General features: G+C 44.0%; 1 protein-coding gene across 3 annotated transcripts in view; it reads left to right on the top strand.

Annotated features, from left to right (window-relative positions):
* raph1a (Ras association (RalGDS/AF-6) and pleckstrin homology domains 1a) overlaps positions 1-10,000 on the top strand; it is a 50,980-nt gene that overhangs the window by 24,502 nt on the left and 16,478 nt on the right. For 2 of the 3 annotated variants that reach the window (XM_035603929.2, XM_047337230.1), the window contains exons 3-9: positions 1,814-1,948; positions 2,064-2,172; positions 2,263-2,402; positions 2,622-2,867; positions 2,958-3,110; positions 3,213-3,386; positions 9,211-9,285. In XM_035603929.2, coding sequence (XP_035459822.2) covers positions 1,814-1,948; positions 2,064-2,172; positions 2,263-2,402; positions 2,622-2,867; positions 2,958-3,110; positions 3,213-3,386; positions 9,211-9,285 — 1,032 coding nt within the window. The remainder of the gene's footprint in view (positions 1-1,813; positions 1,949-2,063; positions 2,173-2,262; positions 2,403-2,621; positions 2,868-2,957; positions 3,111-3,212; positions 3,387-9,210; positions 9,286-10,000) is intronic. The other variant, XM_047337229.1, reaches the window with a different exon arrangement.

The following is a 10,000-nucleotide window of genomic DNA, read 5'->3' as shown; positions in this document are numbered from 1 at the left end:
TGCCCTATCCTCCAGTCTAAATGACAGACCTCCTTAACCACAGGAGTCTAATTGTAGCACGGCTCCTGTGTGTGTGTGTGTGTGTGTGTGTGTGTGTGTGTGTGTGTGTGTGTGTGTGTGTGTGTGTGTGTGTGTGTGTGTGTGTGTGTGTGTGTGTGTGTGTGTGTGTGTGTGTGTGTGTGTGTGTGTGTGTGTGTGTGTGTGTGTGTGTGTGTGTTGGTTAGCTGTATCTGACAGCAGGGGGGCAACAGCAAAACTGCTACCCAGGAATAGTACACTGCGCCCCGGGTGATACTTGGGGGTCGTCTGCCCGGCTGGAGATGTGGAGATGCCCCGTCTCTCTCTTCATCTTCATCCCTCCAAATATCAGTCTTTCTTTGACAACTCATGACTGGGTCTGCTACAACGGCGCCACCTGCAGGGATAAACTGGGATTGGGAGCAATGGAAGCTATATATTTATTTATCTATATATATATAGATATATATATATCTATATATATATAGATATATATATCTATATATATATATAGATATATATATCTATATAGATATATAGATATCTATATAGATATATGTCTCACTATATGACGTTTCGGGAGGAGAAATATTTGCTACTGGTTGTGAAGAATTCAGCAGCTGCTGCGCGTCTTAGTCTCTGATCTGTATTCATAGTGTAAACAACTGTACATGTGTGTGTGTGTGTGTGTGTGTGTGTGTGTGTGTGTGTGTGTGTGTGTGTGTGTGTGTGTGTGTGTGTGTGTGTGTGTGTGTGTGTGTGTGTGTGTGTGTGTGTGTGTGTGTGTGTCATTAATCACAGCAGCACTCCCTCCAAAAGTGTGTTGACTCGTTCTCCGGATGGTAACTACATCCCCACACACACACACACACACACACACACACACACACACACACCTTTCCCCCGATCTTCTCTGTCCTCCCCCTTGTTTTCTTTTGTCATAAATCAGGTCTATGATTATTATTATGATCATTAATAATATTTGAAGGTGGTGGAACAGACAGCGTTGTCTTTCTGCAAACAGATTAAAAGTTCTTGACTCTGTCAACAGTTCTTAAACTATACGTCTTTATGTGTTTTATAGTTTCAGCATAGAAATATTATTCTTTGTCCGGTAAAAAGACAGTATGTCTTCAAAAATATGCAGAATGATAAAATGTAATATATATATATATATATATATATATATTATATTTTATACATGGAAGTAAGAACTTCTTTATGTCTCTTCTGTAAGTCTTCTAAGAAGAACTTAAACGCCTGACAGCCTAACGACAACAAGTCAATCTGTTTCCTGTTTGCTTCTTAAACACAGCTGTTTCTTTCAAAATGTTCATTAGCGTGTCATGAGTTATTTTTAATTCTCCAGCTGTGGGTTTATCACAAACAGGCTTTTTATTGACATCTTTAAATTTTTTTACTACAGCTTTCAAATGTGTCTTAATCTTAGTGCCAGGAAGCTTCAGAACGGACTTAAGAAGCCGTTTTATATTCATAAGCATTTCCGTAAAAAAGAATGTGGCCAACAGTTCCGAGAATAATTTGATCCCAGTGTCCTACTGTGACCTTTGACCCTTATCTTGGTGATGTAGGAGCTGGAGCGCCCTCTGCTGTTCACTTCAGAGAGAGAACGAGTATAATATGAAGTGTAGTACATACTGTGGACCACTAGGCGGAGCTGAGAGATCACGCTCTCATCTTGCAGCTGCAGGAGAATTAACCAACATCTCTGTCTCTTTCTCCTTGTCTCTCTCTTTCTTTTCTCCCTTTGTCTTGTCCGTCCTTCTCCCCCCAGATGGACCAGTTGTCAGATGAGGAGGTGGAGGTCCGGGAGGGAGAGGATGAGGAAGAGGAGGACAGCGATAAGGACGACCAGGACCTGGACAAGATGTTTGGAGCCTGGCTGGGAGAGCTGGACAAACTCACACAGGTGCTCATTTGTATTTTCAGAGTCAGCTCTACATCGTACACCAGAGTATTTCATGTCTTGTGCTTCAACAGAGATACTCACACATTCATTTTCTCTTTGTCTCTGTCAAACCCAGAGTCTGGATGACGGCCGCCCGGAGCGGCCTCCTCAGCAGAAAGCTCCCCTCAGACAGGAAACCAACATGGCCAACTTCTCCTACAGATTCTCCATCTACAACATCAACGGTCAGACACACACACACACACACATATAAACACTCACTTGGATTTCATTCCGCAGTTTGTCTCATGTCCCGATCGTCTCTCCGTCTGCAGAGGCGTTGAATCAGGGCGAGAACGTGGATCTGGACGCTCTCATGGCAGATCTCTGCTCCATCGAACAGGAACTCACCACCGTCAACGCAAAACCCAACAGCGCCGGCGGCATGGCTCGTCTGGGGCTCACCGACACCAAGGTCCGCACACAAACAATCACCTGTGCAATGTGGCAACCACAGAAAACACACAAAAAATAGCAAATAATTAAACAAATTAAATAATATTCACGAAAAATATTTTGTGAATATGTTGTTTTTGCTAAAAATTAAGAAATACCCATTTGTTTCTGTCTCTAAAGAAGAATGTTGAATGTAGTTCTCACTGAGTCTCAACGCGCTCCTTCTCCACGTCTCCAGGTCCGTCAGAAGCCTCCAGCAGGGCGCAGTGGCAGGCAGCAGCCAACGGGAAGCGGCGGCGGCGGCGGCGGCAGCAGTAATAACAGTGTCAGCGGCGGTGGCGGCGGCAGCAGCGGGGCGAGCAGCAGCAGCAGCAGCACCAGGGCGTCGCCCGCCGGCACCATCAGAGTGCCCGCCGGGCATCACGGGAGGCCGGCGCTGGCTTCCAACTTCAGCCTGGACGACATCACGGCCCAGCTGGAGAAGGTGTGTGCAAGCGTGGAAATTGAATTTAGACCAAAAAACATCCATACCTGGTGAAATCTTCTGACCCCTCGTCCCACCTTCCCTCCTCAGGCGTCCATCAGCATGGACGAAGCCGCTCGTCAAACCTCCTCCCACTCGCTCAGCTCCGCCTCCACCTATACGTCGGCCACCATGCGGCGACCCGGATCCTCTCAGCGACAACATCGACGCACCGGATCCGTCGGCACAGTCAGCGAACACGAGGTATAAGCGAAGCTTCAAAATGAGCTCTGCCTTTTCACTTTTATCGTTGACTAACTGAATGTCAACATTATTTCCTGACCCTTCTCCCGTTGACCCCCTCAGGCGCGTTCCATCGTCCACTCCTCGCGCTCCTCCGTCACCTCGGCCTCTGGGGTCTCGGTGAACTCGGCCTCGTCCATGGACTCGCTGGACAGCGCTCTCCGCTCCAGCGAGTCGGACGGTCAGCCGCCGTCGGTTCAGGCTGAAGGAGCCGGTCCGGGCCATCACAGCACAGAGGTACGCGCCCACTTCCTACGACACAAAAGAACGAATGAAGGATTTGTTTTGTTTTCTCTGACCGTCACCTTTCTTCTGGTAGATGGTTTGGGACAAAGGGAATTGATATTAACTACAGTGTGAATCAGATGATGGGGAAAAATGGACTGTTTCTCTGAGCTGGCCTCAAGATATAGCTTTTGTCATAGTTGTCAACGTTGTTGTTAAAACACAAAAATCCAAATAAGAATTTTTGATTAAATTAGCGATTCAGTGACAGAGACAGGCAGAACTAGACACAACTGAACATAAAAACCTTCATACACTGTTATTGATTTACATTTACCTCATCTTTACCTTTATCTGTGGTGTTAGATATGTTTAAGCTAAGTTTAATAAACTGGCAAATGAGTGTCGGATCTATTTCAAATAGGAACAAACCAATGGTGTGCTGGTGCCGGCCTCAACAACATACATTAGCTGAGGTGATAGTCATGCTAACAAGCACACGTTGTCATTAAAATCCACAGGGATTGTTGATTCAATTATCAATTCATCGACAGAAACAGGCAGAACTAGCCAAAACTAGCCAACTGGCCAAATCTGAACATAAAAACCTTCACATAGGAAGGGTGACTGTATTGAGTTATTGAACGTCTGTGGCGTTAGCTTCGTTTGAGCTAAGTGTTCCTAAACTTGCAAATGAGAAAAGAGAATTGAACAAACAGACGGTGTTCTGGTTCCTGCCTACATTAGCTAAAGTGATACATGTGCTAGCAAGCTACGGTTGTCGTTCAAAAACACTGAACGCCAAAGAGGTTATCTATGAAATTATCATTTCATTGACCGAAACGGGAAGAACTAGCCAAAACTAGCCAACAAGCCAAAACCAAACATAAAACCTTCATACGGGTACTTTGAGTTATTGCTTGTTTATGATGTTGGATCAGTTTTAGCTACGTGTTCCTAATAAACTGGCAAATGAGTGTTGGATGTGCTGTGATGGGCACTGTGCTGGTGCCGTCCTATAGATAGATACATTAGCTAAAGTGATAGTCGGGCTAACAAGCTAACGCTGGCGCTAAAACACTAAAAGCCGGTTATCGATTCAATTATCAATTTACCGACAGACACAGAAGATAACAACAGGCAGGAACAACTCAACCCGTGAGGTTGACCTAAGTGCCTCCATCTCCACGATGCACGCCGGCGCTAATTCACTTTTCAGGCTTTTAGCAGCGGGGCCGCGGCCCGCGGGTGTTGTGACTGGCTCCACCTCACCCACACCTGTCCAGCGCCTTGGATTACGCTGCGTCTGCGATCTCATAACAGATTATGAGCAGATTATATGCGTCAGCGGATAATTAAATTTAACATACGGGGGGGGGGGGGGGAAAGATTTTTAGACCGGGGGCGACTCGCGGGGTGAGAATGTGCTTTACGTTACCGTCGGTTATGAAAAGTGTTTTGGTGGATTTCACATCTTTTCAAGTGATGTGGGATTGTGATGCACTGCAGACGTGTTCAACTCTGTTACAACACATGAAATAAAATAAAAGCAGATGCCAGATGATTTTCAAATGTCCTTCATCTGGGATGTGGCAAGACGCGATTTAACGATTTAAAACTCCACAGATTGTAAAAAAAATTATAACTGTTGAGCTGGAAGATTAAAGTTTCATGTTTGTTGTTTTTTTTAATCTTAAAGAAGAGTCGTGTTGTTTCCCACAGCTGCAGATCGAGAGCAGATCTTCTGTCCTTCCTTGCGCTCACGTTTTGTTTTTTTACAGTGTAGGACGTCTTCAGGTTTCTCTGCAGCGGTGGTTTGCGTTGGTTGGCGTCTTCTCCCCCGCTGCTGCTGTTGGCTGTGTTCTGCTGCTTCAGGCTGTGTCCTCGCTTCTTTCTGCTCCTGGACAGACTCGAGAGAACGAGCGAGGTCGTAACCTTGCCCCCGAATCACCGGCGTTAGAGTCAGATGTGACCGGTTCACAAAATGTAATGCAGGATATTTTAAAAAGAGCTTTATGAGCTTTAGAGGTTTTATGAAGGTCGGTTAATAGATTTTCCATTTCACCAGGCATTTTGGAGCAATTGAGCAACAGTGGGTCTTTTAGTTTTTCTGACCCTCGCGGCTGCCGAGGGAATTTAACCCCAAACCTTACCTCTGCCTAGGAGCTGATGTCTGTCAGCAGGACTACACACAATCTACTGTGCGGATTTCCACCAAACTTGGTAGAGAAAAGGGACGTGGGTCAAGAAAAAAACAATTACATTTTGGCACGGATCCAGGAATTCTTTTATCTCTTTCTTCAATACTGCGAGATAGGAGACTCCTTGAATTCTATCAACTCGCACCAAATCACACACACTCATACAAAGATATCAGTCCGCTAGATACGCCTGATTTATTCCCAGGAAGATTGGTGAAAAAGTAAAAATGAAATACCCTATCTCGCTGTGTTAATGAACGTGATGATCCGCCCATTTGTCCGGATCTGTTCCCAAATGTTACGGATTCCTTCTTGGCACGTGTTCCATCCTTCCACCAAGTTTCATGAAAATCTGTTCTGTCGTTTTTTGCGTAATCCTGCTGACGAACAGAGCAAACCAACGGACAGGGGCAGAAACATAACCTCCATGGCGGAGCTAATAATACATATGTAAGGGACTGATATCTACGAGTGTTTGTGTGAATTTGACAGAGGTGTGCGATCTACATCTATGCGAGTGTCATTCCAGTTGCTCACCCAACGAGCTGCACTGCAAAAAACACAAATCCTGTGCGGTTCGGTGGCAAAGTGAGTTACCGCTCCAGTTCCTCCAGCTCACACACAGATATCACAGTGAATCTGAGAGAGAGAGAAGAGAGGGACAGACGAAGAGAGAGGAGGAGTGAGAAGGGATGAAAACTATTAGAATAAGGACACGAGAGGCCCGAGTGAGTCAGCGAGTGACTGTGGATGATAAAGGAGTTAGGCAGAGAGGGATGATGGGAACTAAAGGGCAAAGACAGAGAGACGCACATGAAGAGAAAGACAGAGAGATAAATCCAAAAGAGAGGGATGAGAGAGGAGAGAGTGAGTCCAGCTCATTCGAAACTGGGACTGCTGCACTTTCTATTGAGGGCAGTAAAAAAATCACAAAAGTTTTCCGACTCACCATTTGACTTGTTCTGGGACTCGGTTGACCTTTCCAGGAGGAATAGAGGATAAATGAAGTATTGATCTTCAGATTCAAGATCCCTGATCAGAAGATCGCTGGGACTAAGAGGAAGGGGAAGGGGAGGTGGAGCAGGACTGTACCTGCCACAGGTGAAAGGAAACGACTGGGCAGTTGTGGACATTTGTGCCAAGACGTGAGGAATCTGCGACAAAAGATGTGACATGTCACGTTTAGGCCTCTCAAACTATACATTTTCTTTATTAATCTCTGAATTTCAATAGTTATATCGCGATAAATCGCATTTTTAATCATGTGTTTAAAAATTCCCCTTGACACAAGATGCACGTTACTTTAGTTTTGTGCACAGAATTCAGCGTCTGCGAGTCTTTTAAAGTGTAACGAGCTTTTCAAAAGTCCGGTGGGTTTTTTTTGTATCCATCCCTGCGCACAGGTAACTAGGCGACAAAAATTCTAAATTGCATCCATCTCTCAGCATAAAATCAGAGAAGCACATTTCCTGCTTTTCTTCTCCTTTAGGTCGATCTAACGTTGCTCTTTTTGTTAGATAGTTGTTCAAATGAAGAGCTTCCTTAATTAAGCCTCTGCTGCCGAGCGGATGAGTCTCCATGGCGACGTATCCAAACTGAAGGAGGCAAATTTCCTGTGAAGATGAGTGATGGTGCAGAGCAGAGGAGGAAAAACGAATTGGTTCATTTCATATTTTACAGCATTGATGGGAGAAATAAAAAATGGAGACCAAAGAGCCTGATCCTGCATCTTCATCATGTTGCCCAGAGGAACTCTGTTAATGAGGTCGTACCTCCTCGTTCCTTCTAATCTTCTAATCTCCTGGAATCTAATGTTACTTCCTAAATGTTTTTGTGTGTAATTTCAGCAAAAACTGACTTTTACATTGTCTTATATTTAAACAATTCTTTTTTTCTTTTCTTCAATTGGTGGAGCCATGCATCCATTAATTTCTTCGCAGCTGATTCAGATCATGGTTAAATATATTATTAGGAATTATTATTATTATTATTATTATTATGTGCAGCTGGGGAAGAACTTATGACACAAATGTCAATAAATTCATGCACTTAAGAAATAAATCCATGTGACCATGAAACTGGTATTAAATCCCACTGTATGTGGTATTAACATTTATTTAATCCAATTTAAGCCCCAGATGAAATAAAATAAAACTGTCTCCTGCTGCGTGTTGGCGATACAGTCAACATATTTATGTATAAAGGAAGATAAGGGAAGAGAACTTGGAACCAACATCTGTGCACATGTAGACAAACGGGTCATCACAATAAAAGAATACACAAGATACTGAAACACACAAACTTTGAAACACATTCCGAACATAAGGATAAGAACAGAAGATGCACAAGATACACAAAGATGTGTAGTAGCATGTAGCAGCTCCCTCCTTAGTGATTACTGTGACCTAGAGGGGATCAACACGCACACACACACACACACACACACACACACACACACACACACACACACACACACACACACACACTTGGATGTGGTCAGTCAGATCTTGGCCAAAGGGAAAATCTGACTGCAGTGTGTGTGTGTGTGTGTGTGTGTGTGTGTGTGTGTGTGTGTGTGTGTGTGTGTGTGTGTGTGTGTGTGTGTGTGTGTGTGTGTGTGTGTGTGTGTGTGTGTGTGTGTGTGTGTGTGTGTGTGTGTGTGTGTGTGTTTTTACATGTCATGTGTGTTTGACCTAAATATTAATTCTAATCTGTGGTTATCATGAGAGAACTAATGCTTTCTATCAAAATGGTTTCTAGTGAGTGAAGTGCACTCACACACACACACACACACTTTATCTTTTTCTTTTTTTTTAACTAAATGGATTCAGATTCCATCATTATCTCGCTGAGATAACGTCACATTAAACGATCTATTAATCAGATTGGAGGAAGTGGATTATTTGTTATTTTGAAACAAAAAAATTCTGGGAAAATCCGATCAGGAAAACGGGAAACGGTTACATCTATAAAAAATAAAAAAGAAGGATTAAATCCACATCCACGTGCTTCGACCTCGACCTGCTGAGCGGGAAACTGTTCCTGCTCGGGATGAAGCGGTGACTCACGCCGCTCGTCTCAGGGATTAACACCGGCTCTCTGAGCCACACACCCGGCCTGGGTCGGCTTGTCGTGGGGGTTCACGTTGTCAGTAAATATATGAGTAATACAGTTTAATAATTCAGCACATGAATAATTGATAAAGTGTCTGGTGCCCTGTCTCGCTCCGTGAAGCCTGGAGCAGAAGTGAGCGTACAGTTTGTTTCTGCTTCGACTGTTTAACCTTTATTTCCCAGAAGTCAATGTTGACGCGGAAATCTGTTCTGCAGATGATGATGATGATGAAGATGATGATGATGTATGAAGGTCTCACAGGATCAGATTGATCACATTGAGTCTGGTCGGTGTTAAAGTGTGTTAACATGTTTCTTTCCACGACATCATCCCTGTAATCTCTTCACAGGTTTCTTCTTCTTCTGCTGCCGAGCTTCACCTGCACAGCTTTCTGCTAAACTGACACATCCAATCAATCAATCAATCAGTCAATCAATCAGTCAATCAATCAATCCATCAGTCCGTCAATCAGTCAGCAGGTTGATTCACCGGGACTCTCTCTGTCTCTCTTCTCTCTGAAGCACTCGTATCTGGACAGGGAAACTTCTCTGATTCTGAGAAACATTGCAGGGAAACCCTCCCACCTGCTGACCAAGGTGACCACGCCCCCTCCACACACCTGCACCCCCCCCCACCTGCATGTTGTGTGACTGTGGATGATGTCGTGCTGCCTCCTCCTCCTCTCTCCACCTTCGTCCTCCTTCTGTTTTTGCCTTCTTCCTCTTCCTCTTCCTCCTCCTCTGTCGTGTTGTACTGTGACCCGGCTGCTGGTTTACTCCCAAAGCTTTACAGCGGCCGCAACACGACCATCTTAATGAACATCGCTGGATCCCCTTGAAAAAAACAAACACTTTAATTGTGGCCTGATTTAAAAAGATCAATCTCGGCTGGTTCATGGTGAAATCACTCGTCAAGCTTCACACACACAGTTAGACTTCCTGCTGACGACCGAACACCGAGAGAAATTTGAAAAGAGGAAAGAATCACCACATTTGAATTTGTGTCATTCATAGTGGGACACAAGTGTAGACGGGTATAAAATATGTGGTTTTATTTTCATGAAGACGAGTCGGAGCTGGTTATATCTTATGTAAGAGAGACGTTACTTCAGACAAGAGACCTGGTATTAATCAGAACAATAATATTCATTATAATGATAATAATAAACCTTTCTTCCATTGGACCTATTATATATTAATTGCAGCTCAAATAAAATCAAAGATGTGTATCTATAAAACACATGAATTGCAATACAATAAATAAAATGCACACTATTAAGACCTTCAACAGGATTAAAGAAATATAGATTCA

This window comes from Scophthalmus maximus, chromosome 14, assembly GCF_022379125.1.
Source record: "Scophthalmus maximus strain ysfricsl-2021 chromosome 14, ASM2237912v1, whole genome shotgun sequence".
Lineage (NCBI taxonomy): Eukaryota > Metazoa > Chordata > Actinopteri > Pleuronectiformes > Scophthalmidae > Scophthalmus > Scophthalmus maximus.
This window is presented reverse-complemented; position numbering and strand designations above follow the sequence as displayed.